The sequence below is a fragment of the Bufo gargarizans genome, chromosome 2 (genome assembly GCF_014858855.1).
Source record: "Bufo gargarizans isolate SCDJY-AF-19 chromosome 2, ASM1485885v1, whole genome shotgun sequence".
Taxonomy (NCBI): domain Eukaryota; kingdom Metazoa; phylum Chordata; class Amphibia; order Anura; family Bufonidae; genus Bufo; species Bufo gargarizans.
The window spans coordinates 357,335,929-357,352,409 of record NC_058081.1 but is presented as its reverse complement, the minus strand read 5'-3'; the positions used below and the strand labels follow the sequence as shown (position 1 = coordinate 357,352,409).

Sequence of the window (16,481 nt, the reverse complement as noted above, 5' to 3'; positions counted from 1 at the left end):
GTCATTCAGAATAACTTCACACACACCCGCTACTGTGTATTTTCAAGTCTAATTCTGTCACTAAACCCATACCTGTCACCCAGCGCCTAAATACTAGGCCTCAAATTTATATCCTGCTAAATCTCTCGTTACCGCTGTACTGTTGTTGCTGGGCAAGATATTTAGTGTCCGTCAAAGCACATTTTTTGTTCTGGGTTGAAATACAATTCCCAATTTAGCAATTTCATAATTTAGTGGTTTCTGCTATATCAGAGCTATTTGAAATCTATCCCTAAAAGGGTATATAATATTCAAGGTGCACATTGGGTCATTCAGAATAACTTCACACACACCCGCTACTGTGTATTTCCAAGTCTAATTCTGTCACTAAACCCATACCTGTCACCCAGCGCCTAAATACTAGGCCTCAAATTTATATCCTGCTAAATCTCTCGTTACCGCTGTACTGTTGTTGCTGGGCAAGATATTTAGTGTCCGTCAAAGCACATTTTTTGTTCTGGGTTGAAATACAATTCCCAATTTAGCAATTTCATAATTTAGTGGTTCCTGCTATATCAGAGCTATTTGAAATCTATCCCAAAAAGGGTATATAATATTCAAGGTGCACATAGGGTCATTCAGAATAACTTCACACACACGCTTCTGTGCATTTCCAAGTCTAATTCTGTCACTAAATCCATACCGGTCACCCAGCGCCTAAATACTAGGCCTCAAATTTATATCCCGCTGAATTTGAATACAATACATTGGGCCAAATAATATATTTGTTGTTGTGGTGAACCATAACAATGAGAAAAACATCTAGTAAGGGACGCGGACGTGGACATGGTCGTGGTGGTGTTAGTGGACCCTCTGGTGCTGGGAGAGGACGTGGCCGTTCTGCCACATCCACACGTCCTAGTGTACCAACTACCTCAGGTCCCAGTAGCCGCCAGAATTTACAGCGATATATGGTGGGGCCCAATGCCGTTCTAAGGATGGTAAGGCCTGAGCAGGTACAGGCATTAGTCAATTGGGTGGCCGACAGTGGATCCAGCACGTTCACATTATCTCCCACCCAGTCTTCTGCAGAAAGCGCACAGATGGCGCCTGAAAACCAACCCCATCAGTCTGTCACATCACCCCCATGCATACCAGGGAAACTGTCTCAGCCTCAAGTTATGCAGCAGTCTCTTATGCTGTTTGAAGACTCCGCTGGCAGGGTTTCCCAAGGGCATCCACCTAGCCCTTCCCCAGCGGTGAAAGACATAGAATGCACTGACGCACAACCACTTATGTTTCCTGATGATGAGGACATGGGAATACCACCTCAGCATGTCTCTGATGATGACGAAACACAGGTGCCAACTGCTGCGTCTTTCTGCAGTGTGCAGACTGAACAGGAGGTCAGGGATCAAGACTGGGTGGAAGACGATGCAGGGGACGATGAGGTCCTAGACCCCACATGGAATGAAGGTCGTGCCACTGACTTTCACAGTTCGGAGGAAGAGGCAGTGGTGAGACCGAGCCAACAGCGTAGCAAAAGAGGGAGCAGTGGGCAAAAGCAGAACACCCGCCGCCAAGAGACTCCGCCTGCTACTGACCGCCGCCATCTGGGACCGAGCACCCCAAAGGCAGCTTCAAGGAGTTCCCTGGCATGGCACTTCTTCAAACAATGTGCTGACGACAAGACCCGAGTGGTTTGCACGCTGTGCCATCAGAGCCTGAAGCGAGGCATTAACGTTCTGAACCTGAGCACAACCTGCATGACCAGGCACCTGCATGCAAAGCATGAACTGCAGTGGAGTAAACACCTTAAAACCAAGGAAGTCACTCAGGCTCCCCCTGCTACCTCTTCTGCTGCTGCCGCCTCGGCCTATTCTGCTGCTGCCGCCTCGGCCTCTTCCTCCGCCTCTGGATGAACGTTGGCACCTGCCGCCCAGCAAACAGGGGATGTACCACCAACACCACCACCACCACCTCCGTCACCAAGCGTCTCAACCATGTCACACGCCAGCGTTCAGCTCTCCATCTCACAAACATTTGATAGAAAGCGTAAATTCCCACCTAGCCACCCTCGATCCCTGGCCCTGAATGCCAGCATTTCTAAACTACTGGCCTATGAAATGCTGTCATTTAGGCTGGTGGACACAGACAGCTTCAAACAGCTCATGTCGCTTGCTGTCCCACAGTATGTTGTTCCCAGCCGGCACTACTTCTCCAAGAGAGCCGTGCCTTCCCTGCACAACCAAGTATCCGATAAAATCAAGTGTGCACTGCGCAACGCCATCTGTAGCAAGGTCCACCTAACCACAGATACGTGGACCAGTAAGCACGGCCAGGGACGCTATATCTCCCTAACTGCACACTGGGTAAATGTAGTGGCAGCTGGGCCCCAGGCGGAGAGCTGTTTGGCGCACGTCCTTCCGCCGCCAAGGATCGCAGGGCAACATTCTTTGCCTCCTGTTGCCACCTCCTCCTTCTCGGCTTCCTCCTCCTCTTCTTCCACCTGCTCATCCAGTCAGCCACACACCTTCACCACCAACTTCAGCACAGCCCGGGGTAAACGTCAGCAGGCCATTCTGAAACTCATATGTTTGGGGGACAGGCCCCACACCGCACAGGAGTTGTGGCGGGGTATTGAACAACAGACCGACGAGTGGTTGCTGCCGGTGAGCCTCAAGCCCGGCCTGGTGGTGTGTGATAATGGGCGAAATCTCGTTGCAGCTCTGGGACTAGCCAATTTGACGCACATCCCTTGCTTGGCGCATGTGCTGAATTTGGTGGTGCAGAAGTTCATTCACAACTACCCCGACATATCAGAGCTGCTGCATAAAGTGCGGGCCGTCTGTTCGCGCTTCCGGCGTTCACATCCTGCCGCTGCTCGCCTGTCTGCGCTACAGCGTAACTTCGGCCTTCCCGCTCACCGCCTCATATGCGACGTGCCCACCAGGTGGAACTCCACCTTGCACATGCTGGACAGACTGTGCGAGCAGCAGCAGGCCATAGTGGAGTTTCAGCTGCAGCACGCACGGGTCAGTCGCACTACAGAACAGCACCACTTCACCACCAATGACTGGGCCTCCATGCGAGACCTGTGTGCCCTGTTGCGCTGTTTCGAGTACTCCACCAACATGGCCAGTGGCGATGACACCGTTATCAGCGTTACAATACCACTTCTATGTCTCCTTGAGAAAACACTTAGGGCGATGATGGAAGAGGAGGTGGCCCAGGAGGAGGAGGAGGAGGAGGAGGAAGAGGGGTCATTTTTAGCACTTTCAGGCCAGTCTCTTCGAAGTGACTCAGAGGGAGGTTTTTGGCAACAGCAGAGGCCAGGTACAAATGTGGCCAGCCAGGGCCCACTACTGGAGGACGAGGAGGACGAGGATGAGGAGGAGGTGGAGGAGGATGAGGATGAAGCATGGTCACAGCGGGGTGGCACCCAACGCAGCTCGGGTCCATCACTGGTGCGTGGCTGGGGGGAAAGGCAGGACGATGACGATACGCCTCCCACAGAGGACAGCTTGTCCTTACCCCTGGGCAGCCTGGCACACATGAGCGACTACATGCTGCAGTGCCTGCGCAACGACAGCAGAGTTGCCCACATTTTAACCTGTGCGGACTACTGGGTTGCCACCCTGCTGGATCCACGCTACAAAGACAATGTGCCCACCTTACTTCCTGCACTGGAGCGTGATAGGAAGATGCGCGAGTACAAGCGCACGTTGGTAGACGCGCTACTGAGAGCATTCCCAAATGTCACAGGGGAACAAGTGGAAGCCCAAGGCCAAGGCAGAGGAGGAGCAAGAGGTCGCCAAGGCAGCTGTGTCACGGCCAGCTCCTCTGAGGGCAGGGTTAGCATGGCAGAGATGTGGAAAACTTTTGTCAACACGCCACAGCTAACTGCACCACCACCTGATACGCAACGTGTTAGCAGGAGGCAACATTTCACTAACATGGTGGAACAGTACGTGTGCACACCCCTCCACGTACTGACTGATGGTTCGGCCCCATTCAACTTCTGGGTCTCTAAATTGTCCACGTGGCCAGAGCTAGCCTTTTATGCCTTGGAGGTGCTGGCCTGCCCGGCAGCCAGCGTTTTGTCTGAACGTGTATTCAGCACGGCAGGGGGCGTCATTACAGACAAACGCAGCCGCCTGTCTACAGCCAATGTGGACAAGCTGACGTTCATAAAAATGAACCAGGCATGGATCCCACAGGACCTGTCCGTCCCTTGTCCAGATTAGACATTAACTACCTCCCCATAACCATATATTATTGGACTCCAGGGCACTTCCTCATTCAATCCTATTTTTATTTTCATTTTACCATTATATTGCAAGGCTACCCAAAGTTGAATGAACCTCTCCTCTGCCTGTGTGCTAGGCCTAAATATATGCCAATGGATTGTTGCAGTGGTGGCTGACGTGAAGCCTCATTCTCTGCTATGACATGCAGACTGATTCTCTGCTGACATGAAGCCAGATCGTCTGTTAGGGGACCTCTCTCCTCTGCCTGGGTGCTGGGCCTAAATTTATGAAAATGGACTCTTACAGTGGTGGGTGACGTGAAGCCTGATTCTCTGCTATGACATGAAGACTGATTCTCTGCTGACATGAAGCCAGATCCTCTGTTACGGGACCTCTCTCCTCTGCCTGGGTGCTGGGCCTAAATATCTGACAATGGACTGTTGCATTGGTGGCTGACGTGAAGCCTGATTCTCTGCTATGATATGAAGACTGATTCTCTGCTGACATGAAGCCAGATTGTCTGTTACGGGACCTCTCTCCTCTGCCTGGGTGCTGGGCCTGAATTTATGACAATGGACTGTTGCAGTGGTGGCTGACGTGAAGCCTGATTCTCTGCTATGACATGCAGACTGATTCTCTGGTGACATGAAGCCAGATCCTCTGTTACGGGACCTCTCTCCTCTGCCTGGGTGCTGGGCCTAAATTTATGAAAATGGACTGTTGCAGTGGTGGGTGACGTGAAGCCTGATTCTCTGCTATGACATGCAGACTGATTCTCTGGTGACATGAAGCCAGATCCTCTGTTACGGGACCTCTCTCCTCTGCCTGGGTGCTGGGCCTAAATTTATGAAAATGGACTGTTGCAGTGGTGGGTGACGTGAAGCCTCATTCTCTGCTATGACATGCAGACTGATTCTCTGCTGACATGAAGCCAGATTGTCTGTTACGGGACCTCTCTCCTCTGCCTGGGTGCTGGGCCTGAATTTATGACAATGGACTGTTGCAGTGGTGGCTGACGTGAAGCCTGATTCTCTGCTATGATATGAAGACTGATTCTCTGCTGACATGAAGCCAGATTGTCTGTTACGGGACCTCTCTCCTCTGCCTGGGTGCCGGGGCCTAAATATCTGAGAATGGACTGTTCCAGTGGTGGGTAACGGGAAGCCAGATTCTCTGCTATGATATGAAGACTGATTCTCTGCTGACATGAAGCCAGATTGTCTGTTACGGGACCTCTCTCCTCTGCCTGGGTGCTGGGCCTAAATTTATGAAAATGGACTCTTACAGTGGTGGGTGACGTGAAGCCTGATTCTCTGCTATGACATGAAGACTGATTCTCTGCTGACATGAAGCCAGATTGTCTGTTACGGGACCTCTCTCCTCTGCCTGGGTGCCGGGGCCTAAATATCTGAGAATGGACTGTTCCAGTGGTGGGTGACGGGAAGCCAGATTCTCTGCTATGGAACCTCTCTCCAATTGATTTTGGTTAATTTTTATTTATTTAATTTTTATTTTAATTAATTTCCCTATCCACATTTGTTTGCAGGGGATTTACCTACATGTTGCTGCCTTTTGCAGCCCTCTAGCCCTTTCCTGGGCTGTTTTACAGCCGTTTTAGTGCCGAAAAGTTCGGGTCCCCATTGACTTCAATGGGGTTCGGGTTAGGGACGAAGTTCGGATCGGGTTCGGATCCCGAACCCGAACATTTCCGGGATGTTCGGCCGAACTTCTCGAACCCGAACATCCAGGTGTTCGCTCAACTCTACTTAAGATATGTCATCAATTTTTTTTCCACTAAAACACTTAAAGCATTCCTTTTTACAAATCATTGTCCCTTACCCATGTACTAGCATCAATCTACTGGACATGGAGGAAGAAAATGCAGAAAGTAATGCAGATTGACAAACAATGCAGACAAGCTTGCATTTTTATCTTTAGATTTACTGTTCCTTTAAACAAAACTGAAAAAATCAAGAAAAATTAAACTAAAACAACAAATGTCACCCAGCTTGCTTTTTGCTGCTTCTGATAGTGGAATATTAACTTTTTAGGTAGTTTAGCAAGGTTAGGACCATGTGACTTTATTTAAATGTCATATGAGCTCTGTTATTTTTGTGGTCACCCGCAGCACTAAGAAAAAGAGATCAGAATTTGATGTTACATATGTTGTTGCACTGTCGGCTATTTATGTTCTTTATGCCAATTTACTGGTTGCCATGGCAAATGACCAAAGTTACAATAATCAGATCCAAATACAAAGAAAACTTTGCCATCACTGTTTCCCGTCATTGCGCATGCTACATGCAATGGAATGTGATATATGACAAAGTACTTCATAACAAATCAAATTTCTGTTGAAGTTCAGTTTGAAAACTTTGCTTATCACTAATAGTGTGGGTAGAAATGTGCTAGATGGCAGTCCCTCACCTGAATTCCCTGGTCAAGTTGTCGAATCTCCCAGAATGTTGTTACAATATTAAAACAACTTTTATTTCATATCCCATAAAACAATACCTTAAAAAATATCATCCCGCCTACATGAATTCCTTTTTTATTATTTTTTTTGGTGCTAGGAAAGAATAATTAACCAGCCAATGTGCAATGTATTCTGTGGGTACCTTAATATAGGGACTAATGTCCCACTGAGTGTGTATTCTTCAATAAACAGTAAAGAGAACCACAACATATACTCCTTATCACAGTGTATATGTAGAATGGGTCCACCCATTTGGTGATTGAGATCCCATCCACCTAATCTCCCTCAGTGCAGGTCAGCTGTCAAGCACTGAATGATAGTCATATTGGAGGCTATATATCCAGCGTTAATAAACATCCACCACCTCTAGTGGTGATCATCTACCACCGGTATAACCCCAATGCATGTTTTAAGTACTGCTCATACCAGGTTGAATCGTTGGTTAGCAGACAACCACCGCCTATCATTGATGATCATCACACTCCAGTATCGCTGTCCCTAACATTCTTTGAAGGACAGCCCAAAATGCTGACACCTATCCTTAGTCTTTTCCTATCCCAATGTGTTTCCTCTAAAGTGGATTCATGAAGGATGTTCTGTTATGAGAGGGAACAGACCACATGGTGTGCAGTCTGGCAGCATCTGACCTATGGTCCTTCTAGGAATGCTACTCAGTATACACTGTAAGGCGCAATTAGGAACAGTGATACTGGAGTGTGACGAGCAACAATGTTAGGTGGCGGTTGTCTGCTAACCTCATATTAAACCTGTTATCAGCAGTCCCTGCATTGGGGGTATATTGGTGGTAGATCATCACCACTAGAGCTGGTGAAGGGCTGTCAACCCTTGATATACAGCCCCTAATAAGAGTATCCTTTAGTGCTTTACAATTGACCTGAACTGAGGGAGAATAGATGGATGGGACACCAATTGCAACATAGGTGGACCCATTCTACATACACTGTAATAAGGAGTATCATATGTTATGATTCTCTTTGCTTGTTTTTTTTTTTTTTAAAGAATACAAACTATATTAGGGTACCTACAGAAAACATTGCCCATTTGCTGGTTAATTATCCTTTCCTAACAACCCCTAAAAAAGTAGAACAAATAGGCATTTATGGAGGTGGTATGACATATAACAGTTTAATGGGATATAAAATAAAAATTAACGGGGTCCTTTATTAAGCTGAAATACACCTATATTAGGTATATTTTAAGGAGCAGATAGTTGCGCAGTAGTTAGCAAAAAGTGCTGCAGACTGTCAAACAGCAAGGCTAACTATACTTCTTGTTTACTTTTGAAGGGGTTGGTCACATTTTGGTTACTGTTGACCAATGTGTTTGTAAAATGACTATATGGTACTAATATAGCCTTTGTTGAAATTACGTGCCATTTTCTGTATTTCATAAGGTATGACCCCTTGTTTGCCAAGTCTTTTGTACTGTCCACACAGAGATTCTGTCCATAAAATGGCTGCTGATAGAGGGTCATGTGATCAGGAAAATCACCTTCATGTGATGTCTCCGCTGTTCAAATACACTGCACCCTCCATATGCTCTTGAAATGGTGGGAGTTTAGTGTCAGTGCAGTGTTTTTTTAATACAGAAATCACCACATAGAGATGATTTGCCTTGTCACATGACCCTCCATCAGCAGCCATCCTATTGACAGGAACTTTGTGTTGACAGCACAGAAAATCTACCTGTCAAGGGGACATGGCTTATAAAAAAAATAGGAAGCAGCACAGAATATCAACAAAAGCCATATTAGCAACTGTGATATAGTCATCTAACATACACATTGGTCACAAGTAGCCAGAAAGTGGCCAACCCCCTAACATTCAGTTTAGATTTATGTTAGTCACAAAATGGCAGCCAAAAATATTTCTCCCTGCTAGCCAACTCAACCACCTAAGGTTGGTGCTTAGTCCCATTTCATCATTTCCATGGTGAGATGGGACAAGCACCTTAATAGTATGTATGTGGTAAGGTGTAGGGGGCTAAATTTGCCAGTATGGGGCCCCGAAATGCCTGGTAGCAGACCTGGCTGCATACAATCCACCCAAGTTGGCCTCGTTGACATGAGGAGCTACTTTGTTCTCCTTTTCAGGTGTAATCTACTGTAGCTTGGTATGCCATGAAATCTATACAACTAGACCCTGTCTGTCTGTCTGGTAGAACTATCCAGTCCATAAATGTGCTGTTCTGGTGGTCCCATCAGTGACTGACAGCCTTCTCTCTATTATTCTGCTTACCGAGATAACTATCACTTAAGGTACCGCCTCCTTGACTTTAAAGCCCAGAATGAACATGAATTTAAATGTATGTTTTATGAATCCTTTCTGCTCCAATCTGCTCAGCTCCTTCTCCTCTACAACATGCTGCTAGAAGATTACACTACATTTTCATAGCGACAGGTTCCCCTTAAAGTGCCTAATGAAAAAACAGATGTGCTGTACTGCCATTGCACAGTTGCATTTGCCGTTTCATATTCTATGCATAAACAAGTAGTCATATAGTGTGACATCCTGTATCTCCATATTCCCACTTGTCTTAATATTTTCTTTTTGCTACATTATCTTTTTGGAAAGAAAAGTGACTAAATAAGTTATTTAGTTAACAGACTTAGAAGTCATAGATGATGTTATTTTTCTGCTTAGACTAGTTAAGCTGTTTTCCAGGTGATGTTTGGTATGTATAAATGATTATACCATAGGATTGACCGTTTCCATTATTCTGTGTATTATATAACTGAGGTTAGGCCAATTCCACTTTTCCATACTCCCCTTGGATTTCTTTGGATGTGGTAATCAAAAAAAGCTGTTTTATCAACAAAGACATACATGGTATAACCCAAGTATTGCCCTATAGCGCTGAATAGGACAGAGCAGCTTACAATGCATAAGAATGCATATAAGCTGCAGAAGACAAATGGAGTAGAATTTTCAATAAAAACAATTGCATATATTTTTAATCCTATAATACGACCAATGAAATAAAATAAATATGCGCCAAATGTGTCTATAACCTTTAAGTACCACAAATAATATTTAAAAAGCAGGTACTATTTCCTGGGATTTACACCGATAACCCATCTTTCCATAAGCCATTAATGTATGATCTATGAGGGTCAATACATTTGTAGTACTGCAAATCTTGTACTGCAGCTAAGCTTAATAATGTGAATGGAACTGAGCTGCCATACTACAACAGCATGTGGCACTTAAAGGGCTTGTGTCACTTCAGCAAATAGCATTTATCATGTGGAGAAAGTTAATATAAGGCACTTATTAATGTATTGTTTCTATCTATATTGCTTCCTTTGCTGGATTCTTTTTTCCATCACATTATACAATAATCATTTCCATAGTTACGACCACCAGAAAGGCCAGTGTGCAAGCGTGGCCATTACTACTGGATTGCAGGGTGGTCGTAACCATGGAAATGAGCAGTGTATAATGCGATGGAAAAATGAATCCAGCCAGCAAAGGAGGCAATATGGACAATCACAGTACATTAGTAAGTGTCTTGTATTAACTTTCTCTACATGATGAATGCTACTTGCTGAAGTGAGACAAGCCCTTTAATTTTACCTATTGCTGAGACTATCAGGGGTGGATGCCCCTCTTTCTTCGATCACACATTGAAGTTCTACCCTAAAGGTTAGGTCACTAATGTATTAAATTTATTGACCCAAAAGACCCAATGAAGACCAACTATACAGTGTTGGTATTCATTATTAAATTAAAGGCAGCTGCTGGCTAATTGGTTGCCCGGTTCCTCACCGCAGCATGACCGCTAAGGCAGAGTGGCCTGGGTATACCTGATTTATAGCGATTTGTGACAAATTCATTTGGAACGGATCAAATTTCATGGTAAACTTTGGCGAAGTGGCCGAATCAAATTTTTCAAAACCTCACTAATTTCTAATTATATTCACTTATATTGTATTACTGTACATACAGATGAATATGGGAGGTAGAGTTTGGTGAGAAGGGGAAGTATCTGAATCCTCCCAGGAGGGATTTGATAGATTTTTGATGGATTTTATTGAATAGCTCAGTAGCAATAATACATTTTTAATTACGTTCAATTACAAAAGTGACATTTATCAAGACTTCTACACCAGCATTCTGGTGCCAGCACCCTTTTTCCACAAAAATGTGTGACTTTTTGCTGCTCTACACCGCTTTCGCCACTTTTCTAAAAAGTAGGTAGTGCCTAAACTGCCAAACAGGTTTAACATTTTTTATGCCAGAAAACTGGCATAAATTACGCCTGTATTTCAGGTTCTGTCTCTGAGATGTGCCAAAATTATTTTTATTAATGTGGCACATCTTCAATATGGCATCTGATTAAGACTGGTATAATAACTAATAAATCTGTCCCATAGAGTTAAATGAAAATGTTCTGCCTGCCTGCAGATACAGCTAGGAAGAAGCAGATCAGGAACCTACTGCATATCTTGTTATTACTGAGTTCAATATAACAATACAATATGCATTTAGTTTCTAAGCTCCCTCTAGTGGTGGCTGCAAGCGGCTAGAATTTTGTTACATTCCTTGATGTCTACACAGAGAATTTGGAGCTCTGCATCATAACACAGTTTCACTCCCTGATTTTTTTTTTTAAGAAATGAGAAAAAGATGCTTAAAAGATGTACAGCTCTGAGTAGAACTATAATGTTAAGTTATATAAGTTTTATAACGTTATAAAGATAGATATTAGTCTCTGATTATTATGGAACTCAACTCATGTAATTTATCATATAGAAAACATTTTCACACTGCAGTGTGGAATGAAAAGCCACGCTCAGTTTCATATGGTTCCTGTCTGCAAATCGTCTTTTTTGACAAGACACATAGGAGGTCATTTACTGAGTAATATACACCAGTTTTCTGGCATATATCTGTTGAAGATTGGGGATCAAAAGTTATATGCGCCACAGTCTGCAACTTTTCCCCGCTCACGTCAGGTCTTAAAAGGGAGGGTGACATGGGCGGGGAAAGGGGCAGGCCGCCAAGCCAGTTTAATTTATAATTTTCTATGCTTGCTTTAGGCGTAGGAAATTTTATAAATCTACCTACGGCAGCTTCCTTGCTTATTTACATTGGTGGTGGATACGCCAAAGTTATGTAGAGGCTGGTGCCTCTACATAACTTTAGTGGTTCCACCGCCAGCTCAGGGGTTATTAAGACCAGCATCTAAAACGCCAGTCTTAATAAATGACCCCCATAGATTTTTAGAGGGAGCATAAAGGCAAGTCTTATCAACCTTCACTCAGCGCAGGTCAACAGCTGTAGAGTTTTTGTACATTTCCCTACTTGATCTGCTTTTATCTTACAGACTTGCACAGCCAGAAAGTGCCACAATGACATAGTCTCAAACGAGGCTGGTCACTTTCTATTTCAGTGGGAGCTAGTTTCTTATCACACTTGGCTGATAGTTTTCCCTGTGTGGGCAGTGAGTAAACAAGATGCTAGACATAGTGTCTCTCCAACTTTGCTCGCATGGCACAAATTTAAAGGGACTGTCCTGACTCATATAGATAAGTTTTTTCTTGTATGGTTTGCAAATGATTATATTATTTTTTAGCAATACACAGATTACTTATAGGTTAAGGATATATGTGTAGTTGTATTTAAAGTACAGTAAGGGTTAATTAGCCCACAATTTCTTGTATTCCAGGAAAAACAGATATCCATTGCCGTTCTGTGCACATAACTATTCTGTGCAGCAACAGTATATTTAGAGCAAAGGACAAGATCAGATCCCATCCTGTGAGATCAGAGAATGTTAGAGAAATGCTTTCCTGGTCCCACAGGATGGGATCTGATCTTGTCCTTGGCTCTAAATTTGCAGCTTAACCACAAAGCCATAATACAGCCATGTTCTTTAGTATTAAATGGACATGTGCCTTAACAGCCATGTACTGATTTGTAAAAAATCTAATATAGTCAACTTGACTGTCACTAGCAGATCGCTGATATAGGATTGCAACAGGAACCAGGAAATTGTCAAAGACAACAATCATAGAACCAGCCATCATTATGGTCATAAATGACAGCAATGAGCATATTTTTATGGGGAAAAAGTTCTGTAGTAGCTCAAAGTGAATAAAGGACTCTGGAATGTATGTAATTGGGTAATAATGAGTTAAAACTCAGGTAACCAGAGCAAATAGCTAATTCTGGTGGGGGCACCTGTGACCAGCAAGGTATCTGAAATGTAGGATGCCAGAACAGGAGTCAGTAAAAGCAAGATGTCTATATGCCCTATTAAGGCATGTGGACAGGGGTTGTCTTCATGAGATTAACGCTTTATAGAAGTTGCCCAGATTTTTTTTTAAAATCCTTCCTTATCACCAGGGGAGTTATGCGAAGATTTTTATACATACCTGTTCCCCACTGCTCTATTCACTAGGCTCTGTGGCTCCAAGACTGCCTTCATTGGACTTCCCATAAACTTTGTGCATGGACAGGTCACTTATGGCACTGTGACCAGTGAATGTCCGCTGGATCACCTGTCACGGGGTACATCACAGCTGAGGCCAACCACTTTCTGCAGCAGCTTACTTCACCCCACCCATGCAGGAAGTTCACAGTTGGTCACTGGAAGACCAGTAAAGATAGCCCTTGAGCCACAGAGCCTGAACTGAGTTGTGGCGAGCAGTATACATCTCATCACAGGTCTCAATGGGAGGGGTGGGGGTATGGATATTTAAAAAAGAAATCCTGGACAACTCTTTAGGGACAGAAAAACAAGTGTAATTATTAAAGGAAAATATTCAGTTTAATTTACCAGTAGGTTACTACACAGGTCAGTATCAGGCCCTCTTCTTTTCAGTATATTTATTTGTGACCTTGTAGGGTACTTACAGAGTGAAGTCTGCCATACTCATTAATGTTTTTTCCGATAATCTGTTAAGGCCCCATGCACACGGCCGTGTTTCACAGCCGTGTGCGGGCCGTGGAACCGCGGCCTGGATCCCTCCTGAGAGCAGGAGCGCACGGCGTCACTGGTTGCTATGACGCCGTGCGCTCCCTGCTGCCGGCACAGTACAGTAATACACTGGTATAGATCATACCAGTGTATTACTGTATTGCGGCGGCTGCAGGGAGCGCACGGCGTCATAGCAACCAGTGACGCCGTGCGCTCCTGCTCTCAGGAGGGATCCAGGCCGCGGTTCCACGGCCCGCACACGGCTGTGAAACACGGCCGTGTGCATGGGGCCTAAGAATGGTGGCTTTGGCCTACAGTCTAATGTGTGTGGGGAGCTCCTGACTCTCCCCAACAGATGATGTCAGAAATTATTTTGCCTGATCCTTATGTTTTTCTTGGTGATAAGCTGCCGCTAGAGGTGTCTGGCAGCGGCTTTCTCCCCTCTTCTCATTGCATATGCATGCATGTTCAGACAAATTCAACATGTACTGTATGTGTATGGGGCAGTCTGGAGAGATACTGTAGCTCTCAGCTGAGCAATTTATTGAGCTATTGAATACGTATGGCCGCACAGCAAGGATTTTCATGCAGAAAAAAGCAGCATAATACAGTACCAGCAAACTGTATCCGTTTGGACAAATATCATGTACACTGTGTTTACTTCTTAGGTGGGGAAATTGATCTGCTGTGCGGATTTTTAATTCTGCAGCATGTGCAATGTGCCCCCCCCCCCCCCCCATGGCTGATCGTGTCCAAGGTTTTTAGGAATGCCAAGTGGTATGTTGCTACCCTGCTAGTTCGTCATGGTGCTCCTACCTGGATACCGTTGCTCCCCAGGGTTAGGCTCCGCAGCATTAAAAGTAGCTGTAGCTGAAGCAGAATAAGTCGAGTCCAGACTTGGTAAAGTTGGACAGTTTTACTTGAATAAACATCCAGATAATGTTTTATCTTTCTCTGGCTCCAGCAGGTTTTGGGGTGTACTGGTGGGTGAAATTGAATACTCTGCATTTTTTTCGCTGCTTTACTAATCTCTGACTTCAGTCTGGTTACTGGACTTTCTGGCAATTCCGGTACCTTGTCTTGTCTCTTTCCAATTCTTCTATCGATTCCCGCACCGCCTCCCTTGGTAGGAAACAGGACTAGCCCACTTCTGTCTAAAAGGGGAAGAATGGAATGGTAAGTTCTAAAGATCTCTCTGACAGATACACCACCACCTGCTGGTAAGCCAGGCACATTACATGTAATAACAATACAAAAGTTACATAGTCATGTTAGTAAGGCACAATATTAAAGGACCTGAAATCAAATACAGAGATGACAGTATTTGTTAGCCATTAGAGACAGTAGCAGGGTGTCGGAATGGTAGTGCCATTTTTTCATACTACACATGTTAATTGTTATCTATCTTGTGCAGATTTAACCCTTTTTAATGGATGGATGACATCTACAGAAAATCTGCATCAAATTTGCATCAAAAAACGCATAAAAAACGCACAAAAATGCACCAAACGTGCAATAAATAATGCAGAGTTATGCAGTGTGTTTTTTATGTGGTTTTGGTGCAGATTTCATATGGATTTTCTACACATTAATCTACACTGTGTGCAGCCGCACTATAACATTTCAACATTTGCAGATGACACTATAATTGTAAGTAATCAACATAGAAGTGAACTATTATTATTCTAGGGGAGTTTGAGGACGTTTGAGGCTTTGGTAGATAAATGTATGGTTATGCAGTTGGTTTAAGAAAACAAATGTTATAGTTAATGAGAGTGACATTAGTAGGCAGATAGCTGCTGCCAAGGCAAATAAAATCATGGAATGCATTAAAAGTGGCATAGATAAACATGATGAGAACATAGTATAAAAAATCTGTATTCAGAGCATATTGAATACAGTTTGGGGATAAAGCAAAGGCAGCCCCTAATGTTGACAGATCATTAAAGTTGATGTTAGGGGCATGCTAATCCTTAGACATACGATATAAACAAACACATAAATCAACATTATACTGATATGTCTCATGGTATTTAATGCCCAGGCTTTAAACCATGACAAGGTGGCATCCAATGCATTTAGGGGAAAAGAGATACTATCTACAACATCTTAGAAATGTGGTTACTTTAAGAGTTTGGATGCATTTTTTTCTTTTTTTGACATATAGATCAGGACTTATACAGTATGTACTAGATGACTGGAAATGAGTTATTGATCATCCAGGGATTTCCTCAGGGAGAATTTTTTTTTAATTGTAATATGAGGCAACAGCATCATATGTTGGTCTCTCTTTTTCTGGTTCAACAAAGTAGGCCAGTAGTTCAAATTTGATCATTATTTTTTTTTACCTTAATCTGTTATATTGATGATGGTTTAGCTATATATATTTTAAGCTGCATGTTTGTTCTTTTCTAAAAGAAATTGTGATGTCATGTACTGAACACAGTAGATTGTGTCACTTCTAAATATAGAATGGTGACAACCAAAGCAAATGTGTGGTTATAACAAGTAACAATTCTGTTTTCCTCTACATGCAACTTCCTCAAAATGTTTGCTTGACAGGTTATTTTGTTGTTTAAGAACATTTAATGCACTCTAGATTAAACATATCACCATCAGTTAGGGGATTAAAGTAATGAACCATTAGGAACCATAAGTATCACACTATAGTATCTTCAAGATCATATCCAAGCTAAAAATGTTAAATTGAAGTCTCTCATCCATGCCTTTCCTGTGCTTTTATATTAATATAGCTTACAAATACTTACATATACTATTTTAGTCCTTGTCTTTGCAGCAGCACTGTAGCTACTCTTAACTAGGTGGGGTAG

At 43.7% G+C, this 16,481-nt stretch overlaps 1 protein-coding gene across 1 annotated transcript in view; it reads right to left on the bottom strand.

Annotated features, from left to right (window-relative positions):
* Positions 1 to 16,481, bottom strand: part of LOC122926093 — a 103,861-nt gene that overhangs the window by 62,923 nt on the left and 24,457 nt on the right. The window contains exon 2 of the mRNA XM_044277479.1: positions 14,467 to 14,804. Within this exon, the coding sequence (XP_044133414.1) occupies positions 14,467 to 14,804 (338 nt within the window). The remainder of the gene's footprint in view (positions 1 to 14,466; positions 14,805 to 16,481) is intronic.